The sequence below is a fragment of the Leptodactylus fuscus genome, chromosome 2, assembly GCF_031893055.1.
Source record: "Leptodactylus fuscus isolate aLepFus1 chromosome 2, aLepFus1.hap2, whole genome shotgun sequence".
NCBI lineage: Eukaryota > Metazoa > Chordata > Amphibia > Anura > Leptodactylidae > Leptodactylus > Leptodactylus fuscus.
The window spans coordinates 214,220,955-214,244,740 of NC_134266.1; the positions used below are offsets into that span (position 1 = coordinate 214,220,955).

The 23,786-nt window shown below is 42.3% G+C and overlaps 1 protein-coding gene across 1 annotated transcript; it reads right to left on the reverse strand.

The window, feature by feature from the left end:
• Positions 1 to 2,342: 2,342 nt before the first annotated feature.
• On the reverse strand, positions 2,343 to 23,330 carry ESD (esterase D). Its single transcript, XM_075262844.1, has 10 exons — positions 23,270 to 23,330; positions 18,828 to 18,883; positions 18,658 to 18,728; positions 14,099 to 14,187; positions 13,596 to 13,694; positions 12,547 to 12,671; positions 11,317 to 11,436; positions 3,143 to 3,241; positions 2,854 to 3,021; positions 2,343 to 2,636 (listed from the first exon to the last, which is right to left on the reverse strand). Exons 1-10 carry the CDS (start codon positions 23,328 to 23,330, stop codon positions 2,556 to 2,558), a joined length of 969 nt encoding a protein of 322 aa, XP_075118945.1. The 3' UTR covers positions 2,343 to 2,555.
• Between the last annotated feature and the right edge of the window lie 456 nt (positions 23,331 to 23,786).

The window sequence follows — 23,786 nt, forward strand, 5'->3', positions numbered from 1 at the left end:
ATATATATATATATATATATATATATATATATATATGAAATTAGTAATTACATCTACAAGGAAACCATTGGCAGCTAACATTTGGTTTGTTATGAACTATACACCATGTTGCAGCGACTCCACTTTCAAGTTCTTTCCTGGACAGTACAATGCTTGCCGTTGGGAGGAAAAAGCCAATTTATTAGAGGGTGGGAACGCTGCCGGGAATGGAGTGAAAACAGCGTGAAGAAACAAGAAAATCAATGTGTTTGAACTCTGAATGTTTGGAACATTGCGAACCATTGTGGAAGTGAATGTAAAGACATACAATAATGATGGCTGTAACAAAAAAGCAAAAGTGAAGTTATCAAACATTATTTTTTTACATGTATATATGACAAAAGCTTTGTAATGATTTTTGTGAGATGCCGCTTCTGAACAATAAATAATATGCTTATGTCTTCAGCTGTTGTGTTCTTACAGTCGTTCAGTCCATAGTACCTATAGAATGTTTAATGTACACGTCAATCTGTATATATACACTCAGATCACCTCAAGGAAATACTGATGGGTAGGTATCAGCCCCTGGTGGTCTTCTTACAAAGTAGATCTGCTAGCTTATATTTCATTTGACATGCTGTATGCCAGGGAAATCTGTACAGTTAAGAACTGTGACAGGTCCTTAGTCTTTAACCCCTTCCCACCACAGCTGGTTTTGTATGGTCTGACGGGGCCCTATTTTTCAAATCTGATATGTCACTTTATCTGGTAATAACTCTGAAATACTGTAGCTTACCCAAGTTATTTTGAGATTGTTTTTTCATGACACATTGTACATCTTTTAGTGAAACTTTTGTCGATATTTATTGCATTTATGACAAAAAAAGGGTATTTGATGAAAATTTGTAAAGAGTCACAATTTTCAAAAAGTCCTACCATCAAATTAGTTATTTTAATAATTCAATGCCGCATTTGGGAAGTTTGCCGCCCCCTTGTGGTTATTTAAAGGGATTCTATCATTAAAATGCTATTTTTTGTCCCTAACACGTAGGAATAGCCTCTCGCAGCACTGGGGGCGGTCCCCAATGCTGCGAGAGAACTCTCTAACGCTGCCTCTATCTTCGCTTGGAACGACTTCTCCTTGCGTCTTTTTCCGGCGCTGGCTTCAAACTTCTAGGCATGCACAGTCGGCTCTGCCGTCTGGCCTTGGGCAGGGTCGGCTGCGCATGCCTGAGGCCATTTTCTTGTGACCGCTTACCCCAGCTTACTGTGTAAGCAGCCACAAGAAAATGGCCGCTTACCCTAGTTTACTGTGTAATTGCCGCGGGCATGCGTCGTCAGCTCTGCCCAAGGCCGACAGCAGAGCCAAATGCGCATGCCTTAAGTTTGAAGCCAGCAAATTTATGAGAAGCGAAAAAGAGAAATAGCGAAAAATCGGTGATGTGGCACTTTTGATTTTTTTTTTTTTTCCCCCTCGGTACGGTGTTTGCTGCATGGAAGAACACAGGGATGTTTATTTTTATCTTAACTCTATTTTCTAATTAGTTTCCCTATGATTTGAGATTTTCTACATTACTATAGAGGCTGATCATAGACAAAAGTCAAGACTTTTTGATAACTTATTTAATATTTTGAGATGAAATGGCAAAAAAAATAATTTTTTTTATTCTTTACACAATGTTCACTGTGTGAATTAATGTTTTATTGAAAGTGTTTTTTTATGAAAACGATAATTCCAAACTGAGCTGCAATACCAAGCATAGCGGTTATACAATGCATGGTGCAGTGCGCCGAATGCAGTGAAGAGGTTTCATCTGAACACTGTGGCCTTTAGAAGCAGCTAATCATGGGGGTGGCCCGGGGAGGGGGAAGGGGGTGGCAGTTGTCAATCCCCAACTGATAAATGAGTCTACGTTATAATAAAAAAACTGATATAATCTACGTTATACATCCTAGGGTGCAGGTAACTAAATTTTAATTGTAGACAATCAAACTAATTTGCAGGCAAATGTCAAAAAGCCTAATGGCCTCGTGCAGGGAGTTGGCATGACCTAGAATCTTTGCAGGCCAAAACTTGGAAAATGGGGAATAAAACATGTCATAACCCATATTATATAAGCATCTGCGTACAGGAATAGGCTCTCAGGTCGAGATTACCAGGAAAAAAAATGTTTTGCAGATGAGAACAATAAAACATTTACATGAACATGAGACTTCAAAACTGAATAACAGTCACATATGGAAACTGTAGAATCACCTCTACATTATCAGCCAATGAGCCAATTTACTGCCGAAAGACTCCTTCTAATAGTTATATTGAAGTAAGGCAAGTGGAAACTTAGTCATTTCAGATTTTTTTTTTTTTATTAAGCATTCAGATACAAAGATACCTCTTCAATAATCAAGATGTGACAAATGGAAGAACCTGCAAAACGTACCAGTGTATAAACTTGTACTTTATGAGACTTATGGAAACTTTGAGAACATTTCCTTCTGTAATTCTATTAAACGTGGAACACTGAACTAAAGAGGTTGATATTTTTGTTCTGGGACAGTTTTGCGACTGTGATTGACTTCTAAGCGTTGAGATATTTTGCATGGTGTCTGATGTGGTCATTTACAAAAGTGGTGATGAAGAAGTAGCTGTGGTCATATCCCTAAAAAGAAAGGTAAAAGATAAGAAAGCGCAAATACACAATGCATAGATTTAGTGTGGTTTGTCTACTAACACTGCAGCACAAGGTTTAGTAAAGAAGAAATGACAAGCGTTACAGAGGTCATGAAAGCGAGAAGTACTAGATCCTTACCGAGCGATAAGAAAACATCTGAACGGATGATAACCCTAGGTATAAAGCATTTACTCTTCAGTCTTACCTCTTGAAGTCTAAACACAACAGGAATTTTCCGTTCAGTGCATGCCGCAATAAAATTGTCAGGCAAGAGCTGCCCCGCAGAGAGGAACTGGTCATCTTTCCCCTGGTCGATGAGAATGTCTAGCTGTGAGCCAGAGTACGTCTTCACCAGATGAGTTGCATCGTATGCCTTACATATAAAAAGGGAAGGGAATTCAATTATTATATATAAATCATGGTAATAAACAGATAATGGGACAAAGGACACATTATGTTCTCTACATGTACAGTATATACAAATAAAACTATACCTCCCATTTACTGGTGTCTGATCCCAAATATCCGTTGAATGCTTTCTGACCCCAGGGACACTGGATGGGGTTACAGATAGGTGCAAATGCTGAAGCACTCTGAAACGACAGACACTAAACTTAGGAGACTTGTTATTAATCAGTAGCTATTAAATGTACTGTACAGTGGGCAATGCACAGACCTGACAAGAACTGTACAGTGGCCAATACAGAGTCCTTACACGTATCGTACAGCGGCCAATGCACAATCCTTACAAGTATCGTACAGCGGCCAATGCACAATCCTTACACATATTGTACAGTGGCCAATGCACAATCCTTACATGAACAATACAGTGGGCAATGCACAGACTTTACATTCCCCGTACAGTGGGCAATGCACAGTCCTTACATTTACCATACAGTGGGCATGGCACAGCCATTACATGCACTATACAGTGGGTAATATAGTACATGAACCACACAGTGGGAAATGTGTAGTTTTCCAATCACTGTACAGTAATTCTACTGTGGGTAATGTGGAGTTATTACATTTACTTTATGATGACAATATCAGTGAGCCACAAATGTACAGTTTTTCAGGAGGCAAACTGCAAGAATTAGGCTAAGGCCCCAAAGGACGATGCACAGCTATAAAGCGCTGCGGGAAAAACTGTGGCAGCAACACATCGTGGGTTCTTCCCGCAGCAATTTAAACACAGTTTGCGTTTGAGTTTACCTCCGTGGATTGTTTCAATTATATCTATGGGGAATCCGCAGGTGCTTCCGTAGATAATTGATATGCTGCGATTTCCAAAACAGTGCCAATTTTGGAAATCATGGCGTGTCCACGCCATGGTTTTTCCTGCAAAGATTCACAATAAGATTCGCAAGAATCCCATCAACTTTTCAGTTACTGTAAAGCGGCGCGATTTTTCCCACGGCGTTTCCAACTCGTGGGGCCCTGGGCTTAAGTGGGCTTTTTTTTTTCTCATTCAGATAACCGCTATTATGCCTGACTCTTCAATGTCCACGCACACACAGCTCCGCTGAACAGTGCAGGAGTATTAAATAAAACGTAGAGGAAGTCACTGTGATCAAAAGGATAGGGCGGATTAAATCCAACTGTCGAAGCTTTATCTTTCAAGACTCTCAATATTTAGGGGAGTCTATACACAAACGCGATGAAATTTGCAAGTCTGATTATTATTATTATTATTTATATAGCACCATTAATTCCATGGTGCTTTACATTTGGGGGTTACATACAATACACAGAATATACAGGTACATATCATACTAACAGTGATCGGCTGGCACAGTGGGGTAGAGGGCCCTGCCCGCGAGGGCTTACAATCTATGGGGGAAGGGGGTAGAGACAGAAGGAGAGGGGGAGACTGTACAGATAGCGGTGAGGTGATAGTGTTATTGGAGGTTGTAGGCCTTCCTGAATAGATGAGTCTTCAGGGCCTTCGTGAATCCTGTGATTGTGGGGGTCAGTCTTATGTGTCGTGGTAAGGAGTTCCAGAGTATTGGGGATGCACGGGAGAAATCTTGGAGACGGTTGTGTGAGGAGCGGATGAGAGCAGAGCGGAGTAGGAGGTCGTTGGAGGATCTGAGGTTACGTGTGGGCAGGTAGCGGGAGATGAGGTCAGAGATATATGGAGGGGACAGGTTGTGGATGGCTTTGTATGTTAGCGTTAGTAGCTTGAACTCAATTCGCTGGGCTATGGGTAACCAGTGGAGGGACTGGCAGAGGGGAGCAGCCGATGAAGATCGGGGGGTGAGGTGGATTAAGCGAGCAGCACAGTTTAAGGTGGACTGGAGGGGGGCGAGGGTGTTTGCCGGGAGTCCATGCAGAAGGGTGTTGCCGTAGTCTAAGCGGGAGATTATGAGGGCCTGGACGAGCATCTTGGTAGTTTCCTGGGTGAGGAAGGAGCGGATTCGGTGGATGGTCTTGAGCTGGAGGCGACAAGAGGTGATGAGGGTTTGAATATGTGGTTTGAAGGATAAGTCGGAGTCCAGGGTTACCCCAAAGCATCGGGCCTGTGGGACAGGGGTAAGTGGGGGTCCATTAACTTTGATAGATGGGTCAGGTGGAGGGGCCATACAGGATGGGCTGAAGATGATAAACTCCGTTTTCTCCATGTTGAGTTTGAGAAAGCGGGAGGAGAGGAAGGAAGCTACGGCCGCTAGACAATCTGGAATTCTGGCGAGCAGGGAGGTAATGTCTGGTCCAGAGATATATATTTGGGTGTCATCGGCATAGCAGTGGTACTGAAAGCCATGAGATTCTATGAGTTGGCCCAGGCCAAGGGTGTAGATGGAGAACAGGAGGGGTCCTAGGACGGAGCCTTGGGGGACACCTACAGAGAGAGGGCGTGGTGAGGAGGTGGTGTGCGAGTGGGAGACGCTGAATGTGCGGTCAGAGAGGTATGAGGAGATCCACGAAAGGGCCAAGTCTGAGATACCAAGGGATGAGAGAATCTCTAACAGGAGGGAGTGGTCAACTGTGTCAAAGGCAGAGGAGAGGTCGAGGAGGAGGAGGACAGAGTAATGGCGCTTGGCTTTGGCGGTTAGCAGGTCGTTAGTGACTTTTGTTCGGGCAGTTTCAGTGGAGTGCCGGGGTCTGAAGCCTGACTGAAGTCTGTCAAAGAGCAGGTTGGACGAGAGAGAGGGGGGGAGTTCTGAGTGGACGTGTTGCTCAAGAAGTTTTGAGGCGTACAGGAGCAGAGAGATGGGACGATAGTTGGCAGGAGAGGACGGGTCGAGGGACGGTTTCTTAAGTATAGGAGTGACAGTGGCGTGTTTGAAGGCTGAGGGGAAGGATCCATTGGTTAGGGATAGATTGAAGAGATGGATTAGGGCTGGAGTGATAACTTCAGTGAGCTTGGGGATGAGATGTGATTGAATCGGGTCGAGCGTGCAGGAGGTGAGGTGGGATTTGGAGATTAGGGAGGAGAGTTTTTCATCAGTGATGGAGGAGAAACAGGTCAGGGATGGGGAGCAGCGAGTAGTTGGATAGAGGGGTTGTCGGGGGAGTAGGGTGAGGCTGTCTCTGATGGTGTCAATTTTAGTTTTAAAGTAGGAGGCGAAGTCATCAGCTGAGATAAGTGATGTCGGAGGGGGGGGGCGGGAGGAGGGAGTTGAAGGTGGAGAATAGTTGTTTGGGGTTGCGAGAGAGTGCGGATATGAGTGTGGTGAAGTAGACCTGCTTGGCGGCGGTGAGTGCGTTCTTAAATGTGAGAACTGCCTCTTTGTACCTGAGGAAGTCCTCCTGGGAGTGGCTTTTCTTCCAGAGGCGCTCTGCAACCCGCGAGGCAAGTCTCAGTTTTTTAGTCTGGTCAGTGTGCCAGGGTTGTCTATTGGTTGGTCAGGCTCTGGAGTTTGTGTAGGGGGCTACAGAAACAACGGCTGAGGTTATGGTGGTATTATAGAAGGCAGCAGCGGCATCTGTGTCCAGGATTGAGGATATGTCAGCGAGTGGTAGGAGAGAGTCTGAGAGGGTGCAGGTGTCAAGGCGGTTGAGGTTCCTGCGGGGGCGTGGTGGTTTAGAGAGTGGGGGGTCCGTTGGAGAAGAGAGGGCAGAGAACGTTAGCAGGTTGTGGTCAGAGAGCGTGGATGGAGAGTTAGAGAGGTTGCATATGGAGCAGAGGCGGGTGAAGTCTGATAGACATCTAATGTGTTTTGGCAATTTCACAAAAGTGCTGTCCTTCAAAAGGTGTTCTCTACCTTATATAGGCTTGCTTTACATACAGTTTTGCAGAAAAACACCACTGGTCGAAATTAGAGTTGTTGTGCAAAAAATAAACAAATTTTTCTTTGATACACTGTCCTCAACAATTCCCCAAAAAGAGAGCCTGAAGAGGGAGTGTAAAGGGAGAGGCCAACTGCATCCTTCACCAGCAATGGAGTCATGAAGATTGATGTTAAAATGAGTTGTCCAGGAATCTCAATACTTAGGCAGAAGGCCAGGCGAGGTGGGGGGAAAAAAAAAAAAAAAAAAAAAAATTATTTATATATATATATATATATATATATATATATATATATATGTACAGTCCTATGAAAAAGTTTGGGCACCCCTATTAATCTTAATCATTTTTAGTTCTAAATATTTTGGTGTTTATAACAGCCATTTCAGTTTGATATATCTAATAACTGATGGACACAGTAATATTTCAGGATTGAAATGAGGTTTATTGTACTAACAGAAAATGCGCAATATGCATTAAACCAAAATTTGACCGATGCAAAAGTATGGGCACCTCAACAGAAAAGTGACATTAATATTTAGTAGATCCTCCTTTTGCAAAGATAACAGCCTCTAGTCGCTTCCTGTAGCTTTTAATCAGTTCCTGGATCCTGGATAAAGGTATTTTGGACAAACAATTCAAGTTCAGTTAAGTTAGATGGTCGCCGAGCATGGACAGCCCGCTTCAAATCATCCCACAGATGTTCAATGATATTCAGGTCTGGGGACTGGGATGGCCATTCCAGAACATTGTCATTGTTCCTCTGCATGAATGCCTGAGGATTTGGAGCGGTGTTTTGGATCATTGTCTTGCTGAAATATCCATCCTCGGCGTAACTTCAACTTCGTCACTGATTCTTGAACATTATTCTCAAGAATCTGCTGATACTGAGTGGAATCCATGCGACTCTCAACTTTAACAAGATTCCCGATGCCGGCATTGGCCACACAGCCCCAAAGCATGATGGAACCTCCACCAAATTTTACAGTGGGTAGCATGCGTTTTTCTTGGAATGCTGTTTCTTTTTGGACGCCATGCATAACGCCTTTTTTTATAACCAAACAACTCAATTTTTGTTTCCAAAATGAAGCTGCCTTGTCCAAATGTGCTTTTTCATACCTCAGGCAACTCTATTTGTGGCGTACGTGCAGAAACGGCTTCTTTCTCATCACTCTCCCATACAGCTTCTATTTGTGCAAAGTGCGCTGTATAGTTGACCGATGCACAGTGACACCATCTGCAGCAAGATGATGCTGCAGCTCTTTGGAGGTGGTCTGTGGATTGTCCTTGACTGTTCTCACCATTCTTCTTCTCTGTCTTTCTGATATTTTTCTTGGCCTGCCACTTCTGGGCTTAACAAGAACTGTCCCTGTGCTCTTCCATTTCCTTACTATGTTCCTCACAGTGGAAACTGACAGGTTAAATCTCTGAGACAACTTTTTGTATCCTTCCCCTGAACAACTATGTTGAACAATCTTTGTTTTCAGATCATTTGAGAGTTGTTTTGAGTAGCCCATGATGCCACTCTTCAGAGGAGATTCAAATAGGAGATCAACTTGCAATTGGCCACCTTAAATACCTTTTCTTATGATTGGATACATCTGGCTATGAAGTTCAAAGCTCACTGAGGTTACAAAACCAATTTTGTGCTTCAGTAAGTCAGTAAAAAGTAGTTAGGGGAATTCAAATCAATAAAATGATAAGGGTGCCCATACTTTTGCACCGGTCAAATTTTGGTTTAATGCATATTGCACATTTTCTGTTAGTACAATAAACCTCATTTCAATCCTGAAATATTACTGTGTCCATCAGTTATTAGATATATCAAACTGAAATGGCTGTTGCAAACACCAAAATATTTAGAACAAAAAATGATTAAGATTAATAGGGGTGCCCAAACTTTTTCATAGGACTATATATATATATATATATATATATATATATATATATATAATGTATATCATAGTTACCTGTCCCCAAGCTCGATGTCCAGTCATATGCATAGCAGCGAAAGTCCTCGCCCCACCTGACCACTGAGACAAATCAGCAGCCTCAGTCACAGGAAAGTAACCAGTGTCACTCACACATCACATACGTCACAGACTCCTTTCCTAAGGCCACTGACTGACCTTAGAAGTCACGTGCAGCAAAGACCTCCGCCAGCACAAGCCCCAGCAGACGTTGGACAACGCTGCCCAAATACTGAGATTCCTGGACAACCTACCCTCTTTTGTGGCAGCAAAGTACAGCATTATTGTCTGATGTTTATCTATAGGAATTAAAAACGCCTCCAAAAACACAACAAAAGATGCTTAACCCTGTAATAGAGCTTAAGGCCTAATTTTTTTTTTATACTGTTGCATTAAAAAACAGAGAGAAAAAGAGACAAGCTGTAGTTTTCTACCATTTTTGGGTACATATAACGTAATGTTGAACTTTTTTTTTGACATTTTCTATGGGTTGGTACAAATATGGTTATACCAAATAAGTTAAAGGTTCTTTTTGAACATTTTTCACAATAAATACATGTTTTATTGAGAACAAAAAAAACCACAACAATAAGCAGATATTAACAGCAGTCCGGGAAGTGTTTGTTTGTTACGCCCCCGCTGTTATAGTAAAACCACAGACTAACATTGGGATTTTCCTCCCACTATAACCATAGTATTGCATGGTCCTCCGAACAGTTAACTGGCATGGAGACTGCCGTGCGTGCAGCCCTACAATCTGTAAAAGGGCAGATCATCTGATGTAGTTGTCTTAATACAGTAGCTGCTTATAAAAGGCTATAAAGGAGGTCATTATGGGGTTAAAATTCATGCCATTTTTAAAAGTATTAAAAACCTCTGTGGGGGGGGGGAGAAGTGTGTGGAGGAGGACAAGACTTCTGCTTAGAAGAGGTCTTCTATGAACTGACACTGGTCACTATATTTCTGAGATCTGTTTTCCGGCTTTTACTTCAATACAGAAAATCAAAGCCGCTTCATAAGACGGGATGTGATCAGCAGGAGATGGAAACACCAGGACCGAGACATCAAACATGCAGATACTGCGGACGGCTTAATTGTAGGATTACACTTGTCACAAGTACTAGTGGGCAGCGCCGATCAGCACAAGATGTAGACAGAACAGCATCCTGTTATTATTTAACCGCGTCGCATCACTGACACATCCCAACTACTTTGTCCTGGGGGTGGAAGAAAGGATGTGATGGCAAAAGGTTTAACACAGCTCCATACCTCTATTCCGATGAATGATGGCGCCATAGTGATCAGACTATAGTCATCTGCAGTCAGTGAATGCAAGACATCTTGTTTACTTCCACAGGCTATAAAACTGTACAAGTCATGTCCAAGTGACACAGATCCTTACAAGTGAATGCTGTAATACTCCTAATGAGCATGCAAGAATATGTACCAGTACTGTGCGCTCAAAAACTACCGTATATCAGTCAGACCCTGATTGTTGGCAAGTATAATACTATTATTTATATATTCAATTTGTCACTGACAACTAAATGCCCTATCCCCATCTATTGTGAACCTAATAAAACTTAACCTTTATTGCTATGGTGAGAATACTGGTGTACCATCTAACTAAATATGTACCACTAAATAACTGTTACATTTTATTAGGTTCTATTTTACAACTTCTATTTTACATCTTTTATAGGTACATAAAATGCTTAAATAGTAAGAAATATTTATAGAACCAAAAGACTGTGGTAATGTATAGGATCCGCTATAACTGCCCGATAGCCCTATCTATGGAAAACTGATCTAATGGGGATCTGCTGACCCTCACTTGCTTAATTAATGCGTTGTATATATACTTCACTACCATACATTAACATAAGCAAAGAAAATGTAGGAGTAGAAACTATGAAGATCTTATATACTTTGAGCTGAATTGAATGTGGCTGAAAAAAAACAAGAGCATCAAATACATGAGGGCATCAAACACATGAAAAGATTATGAATGGAAAAATAAAGCTTACTCATGCTGGATAAGTCTACTTACTAATATATAAATAGGTTCTTTGGAACCCCAATTATTTGCCTTTTCTGCTGAAGCTACAACTCTCAGTCAATTGACTGACTCTGCTTTATTCTATGTACATGCAGCAGAAGTAAAGAAGAGTTGGTAACATCACAGACAGCAGAAGCGGTAACAGAGGAGGCCGAGCACAGGCACCCTGCAAACAAAGAATGGGGTGACAAGGGACCTGTATACATATAAGTAATCTTATCAAGTTCAGGAAATGCACTGGTAAGCTTTATTTTTTCCTTGCATAACCCCTCTAATAGTTAACGTGACGTGCGCTCTGGTTTCCACGTTGCAGCCGTTTTCAGCTGACATGGTACTATGCAGTGACTGGTGACATATGGCTATTTGCTCCATGCTCGATTAGTTCTCGATTAGACATTCTTCAGACATTACCTTATATTTCCCAGGGTTTTTCAGTGCACAGATTAAAGCACCATGTCCACCCATAGAGTGTCCAAAAATCGAAATCCTGTCTGGATCTGTTGGGAAATTTCCATTTATGACCTGAGGTAGCTGAAGAAGAATATAAAAGGGAAATCTTTAGGTTTTTTTTTCCTGCAGCATTCTGCACTTCTTTTTCCTCTAGAGCCAGAAGATGTGGTTACTTTTTTTAAGCCTGTTTTTAGCATTGTGATTTTAGGGTGAGTTCACACTGAGTATACGCCAGCTTATTCTGAACGTAAAACACGTTCAGAATCAGCGGCGTATAAAACAGTTCCCATTCATTTCTATGGGAGCCGGCATACGAGCGCTCCCCATAGAAATGAATGGGCTGCTTTTTTCACTACGAGCAGTCCCATTGAAGTGAATGGGATATGCTGGCGTGTACGGCTAGCTCTGCTCATGCCGAACCGTACACGTGGGCACTTCCCAGTCACTTCAATGGGACTGCTCGTAGTGAAAAAAAACAGCCCATTCAGTTCTATGGGGAGCGCTCGTATGCCGGATCCCATAGAAATGAATGGGATCTGTTTTATACGCCGCTGATTCTGAACGTGTTTTACGTTCAGAATAAGCTGGCGTATACTCAGTGTGAACTCACCCGATGCATTCACACTGAGTAAACGCGCGTGTATTTTTGCAAAATATGGGTAAGTTCACACTCAGTAAACGCTAGCTTATTTTGTAGAGTAAAATTACACTTGTAAATTTTGCTATCCCATTGACTTCAAAGATATTTTTTTTCACGTGTAAAAATACACCTGTAAAATGTCATTGAAGTCAACGGGAGTCTTATTTTTACACGTGTATTTTGCAAAAATACACGCGCTTTTACTCAGTGAGATTACGTGTGTAAAAATAAGACTCCCATTGACTTCAATGACATTTTACAGGGGTATTTTTACAAGCGTATTTTTACAAGCGTATTTTTACAGGCGTATTTTTACACGTGTAAAAAATATAATTGAAGTCAATGGGATAGCAAAATTTACAAGTGTAATTTTACTCTACAAAATAAGCTAGCGTTTACTCAGTGTGAACTTACAGTTATTTATTATACCCATATTGGACTTATGTATTCAAATACCATGTTTTTCTGAAAAAGACTGTCTCAAAGACAAACATTGCTAATATCCTCTGCTGGTGAAGGTGGTCAGGGGCAAAGTAATAACGTCAGCTTACCTCCTCCACAACGTAAGAATACATTCTGTAATTTGTTTTCCAGGGATCTTCAGTGGCATTGACGTAGAATCCAGCTCCAGTGCCAAAGTCCCAGCTCTCGTCTTCCCCATCTATATTGCAGCCACCTAACATAAGGAAGGTAAATAGTTAAACCAGCCTCTACAGTGCCCCACACTCCCTGCTCTACGGAGTATGGGGCACTGTAACAAAAACCTGAAGAGCGAAAACTAAAATGGCACTGGTAGGTGCTAGATAGGACTGGTATAAAAAGATGACCTGACGAAAATTTTACAGGTCTTTAGAGGGAGTCTACCACCAGATTTCTCCATATGCCGCTATTTGTGTGTAAGGCAAGGGGCCTGAGCTGATAGGGGAAGGGCATGCGCTCTACCCAAAATTTAGCTAATTACATAAAGAATACAAGCTTTATTTCTGTAAAACTGACATACTGCTAAAACACAGGAAAGATACTGCCCTATACGCTGCTAATGGACGAATCTAACAGTAGATTCCTTTTTCGCATTGATACACAAACAAGCCCGTCTGCTATACACAGTGAGAAGCGGGGTACAGCTCTTGGAGAAGTGAAGGAAAAATAAAGAAGTGCAAAATTTCTCAGAATGGAGCCAACATTTGTTAATAAAATATATTACAAAATGTATAAATGTAAAAAATGCTACAATAATCATTAAAAAAAAAGTTGCTCAATTACATTTTAAGAAAATATCAACTAAAGCAGAACATTTATTGTGGTCATTCAGTTCTTCACTACATTTCTCCATGTAACTGGGTTTTGTGACAGTTCATTCCTAAGACTGCTATTGGTTGCTTGGTCTTGGAGCAGTGTGTGTGATATCTGTCGCTGTGACATGTTTATACCTTTGCTGCATGCCAACTGAATATAAATAGCATCATACACATCATGTCACGGATGAGCAGAAATCAAGTGTGTGATCAATCCTTCATAAAATGTTCATAATGTTCATTTAACCTGCAGAATCAGATCTAGATAACATTTTACGTGCGGTGAGGCAAAGGACAGCACTTACGAGGACTGGTGTCAGGTGCTACAACAATGATGCCATGCTCAGAGGCCGCCTGGTGATAGGCCGCCTTGGTGATAAAATTCTGCTCTGTGCATGTCAGCCCTGGAAAAGAAAAAAAAATAGATTTATATAGACAGCAGGTTCATAGACAGTCATATGCTTTTGACTTCTAATCTGTTAAATATTAACTATATGGTTAGCCCAGTAAACCTGAAATAGATAACTTATAATGCAAAACCAGATTACAGGTCAAAAAAGTTGTTCAGGATTGAAAAAAAAAAAAGAAAGCAAGCAGCAATTTTTTTTAAAGAAACAGCACCAACTGTCCAAGGGTTGAGCTGCAACACCAGACACAGCCCATGGAGGAGCGCCATTCTGATAACCATTAATGCAACCAAAAAAATGTATGATTTTTGCAACTAAACTTTATTGCTAGATCAATCATCTGACATAACACACTAACACCTGTACACTATGTAGTACGACCAGTCTTTAAACCTACTCACCTGACAACCAGTACAGCACAGGACACTTGCCACTTTCAGCCTTAGGTGGCAGATAGACACCAAATCTCATCTTACACTTCAGCTCTGTACTGTAAGAAGGTTACAAAACAGCCATACAACAGTAAGAAATGAACATACTGTACAGACATTAATAGTCTCAACTTTGCGTCTTATATGCAATAGAAAGTCTCTATTGAACCATTAGTTACCAATGTCATTTAGGATGCTGGGAATACACATTATATTCATTTTCTAATAAATATGAAATATCAAAAACCGTAATTCAATCACGGGGAGCTCCAGCGCTGCATTCACAGCGCTCTGTATAAGTATCCCTGCAGGAGCATCAATAACTCAAGGAATGGCTTCATATTAATGAAAGTGGCTTATTTCTTCAAAAAGAATTGCTCCCAAACAGCCTGTATATGAGGGAATGAAACTTATGCTGAGAATATGTGCAATGTGTTTGTTGCAGGGGTGTATTCGCTTTAATTACCTTAGTTTCCCTCCTCTGCACCCTCTTAAACTCACCCTATTTTTTTTTTTTTTTTTTTTTTTTTTTTTTTTAATATAAATTCTTTATAAGATAATAAACAACACAAAACAATGAGGTACAAGGCCCAGGCAAAATCCGGGTAGCGGAAGCGTAAAACAATGAGAGGAGGAGGAAACAGAAGAAGAGAGTGAGCACGAAAGAAAAATAAAAGGGGGGTTGGGGGAGGGAGAGAGACTCTGGCCCCCAAAGACGGGGGAGCAAGGCCCACAACAAGGCCTCAGCACATCACGTCTCTGTATGCCTGTGAACCCTGGAAGAGAATCCACAGCATCCATGAAAGCTCCTCAGGTGTCCCTGAGGGAGGCAGTGAGATCCTCCATACTCTGAATGTCCTCCACTTTTCGAATCCAGTGGCGGAGAGAAGGCGGATTGGGCGACTTCCAGAGCACCAGGATACATGCCCTAGCGGCGTTGATCATGTGCCATAGAGATAACCCCTGGTAAACACACCCTATTTTCATGTATCCCATGATTTTATTTGACTTGGTAACAGCTGCCTGGCACTGGTAGATAAAGAAGAGTTTAATGTCCACCAATATCAAGTCTTTCAGTGGCATCCTCCAGCTTCCCTAGATCCCTCTGTAGTATTATATCATCCTGTAGTGGTCACCTCTCCAGACAGTATAGATGGTGGGAGTCGTGCTTTCTCGAAATAGCTGAAGATCCCAGAGGTGGAAGCCACATCCCACACGCGATATGTCAAACATCTGATATGGGAATACCTCTTTGATGCAAAATTGCAATTGGTAGTTTGAAATAAACCATGGATATTAAGGCACCTTAAGGCTAAGGCCCCATGGGACGAGCCGCAGACTTTCTGTTACAATTATATCTATGGGATTGCCGCTGGCGTTTCCGTAGATATAATTGACATGCTGTGATTTCCAAAACTGTGCTAGTTTTGGAAATCGCAGCGTGTCTGCGCTATGGTTTCAAATGCAAAGTGGGCACAGGATTCGCATTCCCCATTCCTGCAATGTTTCCAGCCCGTGGGGCCCCGGCCTAAAGGTCCCAAGAACGCTGAATTATCTCATCTCTATCTGGTCACACTGGGACACCTACTGTACTTTGCATAGTTTTTGAACCATCTACCCCCCCCCCCCCATTTCCTCCCCTTCCCCTTTTTTCTTTGTCTTGTCCTGTATCTAGTTTTGTTCCTCTCCCATATATTTTGGTATTTTGTGATTAAGATAGGTTTCCTATATTCAATATGCCACATGTTGTGGTTTTCCTTTCTGTTATATGCCTTATTTTTGGAAACTTTAATAAAAATTACAAAAAAAAAAAATAATGCTGAATTATATAAATGTTACATGTACAGCTATTATGCAGCTAACATTTGTACAGTGGTAGACTGACGCGAGTACTACCTGGCCTAAGCTCCAGAAGCCCTATTACTGGTGGGAATCCTGCTCTGGGACAACCTATTTCAGCTGGCTATGACCATACATTGTGAAGATCCTGGTACAAAGCGCTTTCTCCTGTGTCTGGATGGTCATCATACATCCATTATTGACCAATTTCCACCTCCACCATTCCAAATTCATATCTGGATAAAATTTCTGGAATTCGGGCCATGTCAGCATAGTGTGAAATGTAGAATTTAATGACAGATTTAATGACTTTTTAAATTTATATTCGTTGTATTTTCTGGAAAAATGTTCTTTAGCTAAAAGGAAAGACTGTTGCGCCAATGCATAGGTAACGTCATAGAAACTGAACATCTGTTATTACCCTCATTCATTTGATAGAAACATAGAAAGATGGCGGTAAAAAGCCTATAATGACACATTTGTGGACTGCTGTGTAGGCTAGCTAATGGTGAAGTGGAGTGACTCATTAGTGCCACCGCTGATGTACACAACATACTACTCCGAATTACGTAGGCGTTTTATCACTACTTATCTATTCAAAGCTAAAGGGCATAACATAAAAGCAATTCACATTTTAGTATAAGGAAATCAAGAGAAAATATTCACCAGTGTGACACATATTTCAGTGGATATGATGGCAAACCTTTATTATTATTAAGAGTCCATTCACTTTTTGCTGCTTTTAGTGATAAACACAGGTATTAGCCCTGAATGTTGGAAATAATAGAAAGCGAACTGACAAAAGAGGTTTTGTTATCATTCGGTAGAAAAATCAAAGTGATCGTTGTGCAATTCATAAAAAAAAAAAAAAAAAAAATTATATAATAAACATCAAACAGCACAGAAAAGCCGAAAACACGCTCTGTGCTTGGAAATATTGTACAAAGAACGATGACCAATATCTGGTTCAGCAATCTGCTAAGAATTAGGAAACACTTTCCATGTGTGTATACAGGCATTAATGGGCTTTTCTAGAAGTTCACTGCTCCTATATCCTCATAAGTCACCTTTCTGGACCAGTCATAAGAATGGAGGTCCTGTGTCCCACAGTTTAAATTGAGTGACTGTCACACAGGTGCATTGCTGCTCTACGCAGCTTATGCTAGGTTCACACCAGCGTTCGGTCTCCGTACTCAGGTTTCCGTCTTCCACCAGCAGAAGACGGAAACCTGTCAGACTAGGTCCGGCCGTGAGCGCCGGTGAGCGTTTTGGGCTCTCTGCGGAAAAACGTTTTTTTTTTAAACCGGATACAAAATCCTGCATGTCTGACTTTGTGTCCTGTTATAAAAAAAAAAAAAAAAAAAAAAAAACACTTTCGCCGTGGAGAGCACAAAACGCTCACAGGCGGTCATGGCCGGACACTTTTCAAGCCCATTCAAATGAATGGGTTTGAAAAATGCCTGCAGGTTTCCAGCTCCTGCTCAGTTTCGGAAACCTGTATAAACAGAGACTGGGCGCAGATGTGAACGAGCCCATAAGAGGACAGCTGGAGATTGCCAAGTACTGTACTCGGCTATCTTTAGTAATTTCATAGAGATGAATGGTGTTAGAGCCCATCTGTTCAATCATCACCTCATCCAAATGAGGAAACATGGGACCCCCTTTAATGTGACCAGTGGAGATCAAAGCATTACAATGCCCCACCCTATGATGAGACACTTTATCCCTATCCTGTGTTCAGGGAATAAGATATGTTCATGGAACAACCCAATTTAAGCCTGGGGCAACAGAAACGTCACAGCAAAAACCGCAGCATTTTAGAGTCCCATTCACACATTGAACAAAATTACGCGGAGTGGAAATGCTGCAATTTCCAAAACCGTTGCGGGTTTGGAAACACAACATGTCAATTATACCTACAAAATTGCCGGTGGTTTCCCTACAGGTATAAAGACTTTTTTTGTAAAACAATGTGGGAAAAAAAGCAATGCTGCAGTTTCTATTGCAGTGCTTTTTTTTTTTTTCTGCAGCCTGATATGTGGGATCTTAGCCTAAGACCTTTCTTTCTTCCAAGTCACTAACAATAAGTTATACATGCACTGGAGCTGCAGCCAGGTCAGTACATACAAAAGCCATTTAGCTCATATTACACTCACCTCTCCTCCCCAATTTCCTCTCACATTGCAGAAATGCTTCTGCAAATCAGTGTCAATGCTGCTGTGAGTACAGGACTATTTGTGCTACAAAGTTCTTTTTACAGTCAGGTTGCAATTCCCTATTTGCCCAAAATGTTTAAGGTAATTTAGCTATATGTACACCCTTTCCCTCCAGGAAGAAAGTAAAGGGCTATAGAGATGAGCGAATACGGTTCGGAACAGCCATTCCGAACAGCACGCTCCCATAGAAATGAATGGACATAGCCGGCACGCAGTTAAGCGACTGGCCGCCGGCAAAGTGTACGTGCCAGCTGCTTCCATTCATTTCTATGAGAGCGTGCTGTTTGGAACGGCTGATCGCTCATCTCTAAAGGGCTATAGTAATTTAGGTAAAATTAAAAAGAAACAAAGGTTTGCAATGGGTTAACAACAATGTGAGCAGCATACAGAGCATTTGTTAAAAATTTTATTTTAAAAACCATAACGGAGACATCAGAAACACTCATATGGTAGTTGTGGCCCTTCCTTCCTTACCTGTCATGCTCAAACACCTTCTGGAAACCTTCAAAGCACTTGTTGCTGGAAATCTGCTTTAATGCCATGATCTGTGAACAGAAAACCAAGATACACAATTATTTTCAAAAACAAGGGATCAATAGTTGTAAAGGCCAAACGGATTATTAGTCTATTAAAAAATATCCTACCTGGAATATTGTATGAAAAGTTCTATGATGTGATGTGATGATCAACGTAGACACAGCTACAAAACAGATAGAAGGGTCAGGTGAATCAGACACACAGTCAAGCAATGGCCTGCTGTCTTCCTTCTCAAGCTGTACACAGTTTATTCCCCTTATCTGGCTACATGTTATGTAGTTTTTAAACACAATGTATATACAGTGTTGACCAAAAGTATTGGCACCCCTGCAATTCTGTCAGAAAATACTCATGCTCTTCCAGAAAATGATTGCAAGCACAAACTCTCTGGTATTAATATCTTCATTTATTTTGCTTGCAATGAAAAAACGCAAAAGAGAATGAAAAAAAAAAAGTCAAATCATTGATCATTTTACACAAAACTCCAAAAATGGGCCGGACAAAAGTATTGGCACCCTCAGCCTAATACTTGGTAGCACAACCTTTAGACAAAATAACTGCGAACAACCTCTTCCGGTAACCATCAATGAGTTTCTTACAAGGCTCTGCTGGAATTTTAGACCATTCTCCTTTGGCAAACTGCTCCAGGTCCCTGAGATGTGAAGGGTGCCTTCTCCAAACTGCCATCAAGAGATCTCTCCACAGGTGTTCTATGGGATTCAGGTCTGGACTCATTGCTGGCCACTTTAGAAGTCTCCAGTGCTTTCTCTCAAACCATTTTCTAGTGCTTTTTGAAGTGTGTTTTGGGTCATTGTCCTGCTGAGAGACCCATGACCTCTGAGGGAGACCCAGCTTTCTCACACTGGGCCCTACATTATGCTGAAAAATTTGTTGGTAGTCTTCAGACTTCATAATGCCATGCACACGGTCAAGCAGTCCAACCCCAAAACATCAGGGAACCTCCGCCATGTCTGACTGTAGGGACTGTGTTCTTTTCTTTGGCCTCTTTTTTCCCCCTGTAAACTCTATGTTGATGCCTTTTCCCAAAAAGCTCTACTTTTGTCTCATCTGAGCAGAGAACATTCTTCCAAAACGTATTTGGCTTTCTCAGGTAAGTTTTGGCAAACTCCAGCCTGGCTTTTTTATGTCTCTAGGTAAGAAGTGGGGTCTTCCTGGGTCTCCTACCATACAGTCCCTTTTCATTCAGACGCTGATGGATAGTACGGGCTGACACTGTTGTACCCTCGGACTGCAGGGCAGCTTGAACTTGTTTGGATGTTAGTCGAGGTTCTTTATCCAACATCCACACAATCTTGCGTTGAAATCTCTCGTCAATTTTTCTTTTCCGTCCACATCTAGGGAGGTTAGCCACAGTGCCATGGGCTTTAAACTTCTTGATGACACTGCGCACGGTAGACACAGGAACATTCAGGTCTTTGGAGATGGACTTGTAGCCTTGAGATTGCTCATGCTTCCTCACAATTTTGCTTCTCAAGTCCTCAGACAGTTCTTTGGTCTTCTTTCTTTTCTCCATGCGCAATGTGGTACACACAAGGACACAGGACAGAGGTTGAGTCAACTTTAATCCATTTCAACTGGCTGCAAGTGTGATTTAGTTATTGCCACCACCTGTTAGGTGCCTCAGGTAAGTAACAGGTGCTGTTAATTACACAAATTTGAGAAGCATCACATGATTTTTCAAACAGTGCCAATACTTTTGTCCACCCCCTTTTTTATGTTTAGTGTGGAATTATATCCAATTTGGCTTTTTGACAATTCTTTTTGTGGTTTTCCATTGAAGACAAATTAAATGAAGATAATAATACCAAAGAATTTGTGATTGCAATCATTTTCTGGAAGAATATGAGTATTATCTGACAGAATTGCAGGGGTGCCAATACTTTTGGCCAACACTGTATTATAGGGTGCGGGGGTTTGCAATGGAAGCACAGATCTGTACAGAAAACTTTGCTACTGTAGTCCTAGGACTAGTTCTGGGGTAGACAGTACATTAGAAATAGGGTTTGCAGAAATACAGGAACTTGCTATTAAAATACCACCAAATAAATGAATGGAGAGGCAGAAATCTGCTGTGTTTGAAGACTCCCCAACCCCTACCAATTCATGTTTTATCGTAGTCAAAGTCATCGAGTACTGTAACTATAGAGGGAGTCAAAAGCAGCATTACTGAGCACATCACAGTGATAGACAACATACTTTGGTTAAGCCGCTGATGCACAGTGGGTGGGCTTTCAGCCCTGGGGGATCTTAAAGCTCAAGTAGGATGGGTGATGTTATAGCAGTGGGAGGACAAACTTTTACTAAATGGGGTGGTGCAGGCAAGAAAAGGAAGGCCCGCTACCAGTGCCCCAAAGTTAGTATTCTACAAAAGTGTCTAAGGCTTGGTTCACATCTGTGTCTATGTTTTTGAGACTCTGTTGTAGTGACCACCAAAAATTGCCAGATGAAAAAGTAGACACTCAATGAAACACATTATAGTCAGAAACCCTGTCCACTTAAAAAGCAGTTACATGTGGTTTACGCTGATTTTATACTGAAACCGGCGGAGAGGAAAATCTTAGTGTGAACCCAGCCTTACTTACTAATATATACACAGGTCCACCATTGTCTCCATTTTTAGCTCTGTAGAGCACAGCAGAGAAGTCTCTTGTGTTCAGTGTCTTCTGCTTCAGTCATTTGACAAATCAAGACCAGAAGAATAAGACTTCAGATCATCCTTGCTACACTATTCAAAGTTAGGAACAAGTGATAAAGACCCCAGTGTGGGTCAATATGTTGTGTGTGATACTATTGTTTGAAGATTTCTATTATATTTTAACAGATTGGACTTTTTATATAATAAAAATAAATGACATGGAGCTCACATCCCAGTCTTATACATTGATCTAGTGCTTCTCAGCAAAATCTACAATACTGAACATGAGGTTCTTAGTATACATATTGATTAAAGGGATTCTACCACTAAAACACTTTTTTTTCTAGTTACCACGTCGGAATAGCCTTTAAAAAGGCTATTCGTCTCTTACCTGTGGAAGTGCTCTCCGCCGCGCCGTTCGTTCAAAATACCGGTTTGTACCGGTATGCTAATGAGTTCTCTCGCAGCGATGGGGGCGTCCCCATCGCAGGAGCAGCGATGGGGGCGTCCCCATTGCAGCTCGAAAACTCACCGCAGCGCCGCCTCTCTGGTCTTCGGTGTCCTCCCCTTGCCTCTTCAGCGTCTGTCGGACGCCTGCGCAGTATGCTCTCTGTTCGGCGAAGATTACCGAACGTACTGCGCATGCGCGAAATTGCGATCCCAGCCATAGTGCGGGCACCGAACTTTCGCGCATGCGCAGTACGTTCGGCAATCTTCGCCGAACAGAGAGCATACTGCGCAGGCGTCCGACAGACGCTGAAGAGGCAAGGGGAGGACACCGAAGACCAGAGAGGCGGCGCTGCGGTCGGTTTTCGAGCTGCAATGGGGACGCCCCCATCGCTGCTCCTGCGATGGGGACGCCCCCATCGCTGCGAGAGAACTAATTAGCATACCGGTACAAACCGGTATTTTGAACGAACGGCGCGGCGGAGAGCACTTCCACAGGTAAGAGACGAATAGCCTTTTTAAAGGCTATTCCGACGTGGTAACTAGAAAAAAAAGTGTTTTAGTGGTAGAATCCCTTTAAGGTGCATAAGCCCACTAGCCACTTCACAGCGACCTCTTTATAGTGGGTCCCTACTCTACTGGGCGCGGCACAGCGTCCACAGAGAGAGCGACCCAGCAACAGCCCTGCCACCACCCCACAGGAGCAGCAGACACCATGCAGGGACCCACTATAAAGAGGTCGCTAGTGGGCTAATGCACCTTAATCAATATGTATACTAAGAACCTCGTGTTCAGTATTGTAGAATTTTCTGACAAGCAAAAGATCAATGTATAAGATTGGGATGTGCGGTCTATGGGGGGTGGTGGAGATATTTTATATATACTGTATATGGGACCTCTCTGATAATACTTGTGCCATTTCTCTGATACAAGTTATAGGAAAGCTGTCAGGCTGTGGCTGCAGGTAGAGCAGAGCGGCTTTTACTTGGCATCAAAAAGGCCAAGCACTAAATATGCCATAAGAGGATTGGTAAATCCCACACTAGTATTCTGCCATTGGCACTTATGGGACCTCCATGCTGCTGAGCTGTGACTCTTCACACCAGGTCGGCTTACATATAGTCACCTATAGGCAATAATATAGTAATCCACCCATCCCATAGGGGGCAGCATCGGCTTCATTACTCCTGGGAACATGTACAAGTAGGGGCAGCAGCTATGTATAGCTCCAGACTGAGCACTGCCGCCCCCCACAGCCTGGCAGCCGTACACACACTAAGAAGGTATAGAAGCCTAGATAGCTGGTTATTCTGGGACCTGTAGTGCCACTACCTTCTCTTCATAGCACCTTACACATGAGATCTATGCAGTCACATTAGCACCTAGGACTGGAGATACAGCCGCTCTTCTGTCACCACCACACAAGCTGGAGGCTCCGCTACCCACCTGCAGCACACAACCTCTCACTGCACCGCCTAGTCAGCGACAGGACCTGACGTGATGTCATCGCCACGTGACAAGTCACATGGGTGGGCGGAGCCGTGGGCCGGGCGTGTCATTAGAATGGGTTGTATGCTTCATAGACGATTCGGTGCAAGCAGCAGAGCTGTGTGTAATGTGTAACAGTGTACATAGAGTAGAGTCAGCAGAGCTGTGTGTGTAACAGTGTACATAGAGTAGAGTCAGCAGAGCTGTGTGTGTAACAGTGTACATAGAGTAGAGTCAGCAGAGCTGTGTGTGTAACAGTGTACATAGAGTAGAGTCAGCAGAGCTGTGTGTGTAACAGTGTACATAGAGTAGAGTCAGCAGAGCTGTGTGTGTAATAGTGTACATAGAGTAGAGTCAGCAGAGCTGTGTGTGTAACAGTGTACATAGAGTACAGTCAGCAGAGCTGTGTGTGTAACAGTGTACATAGAGTACAGTCAGCAGAGCTGTGTGTGTAACAGTGTACGGTACTATTCCG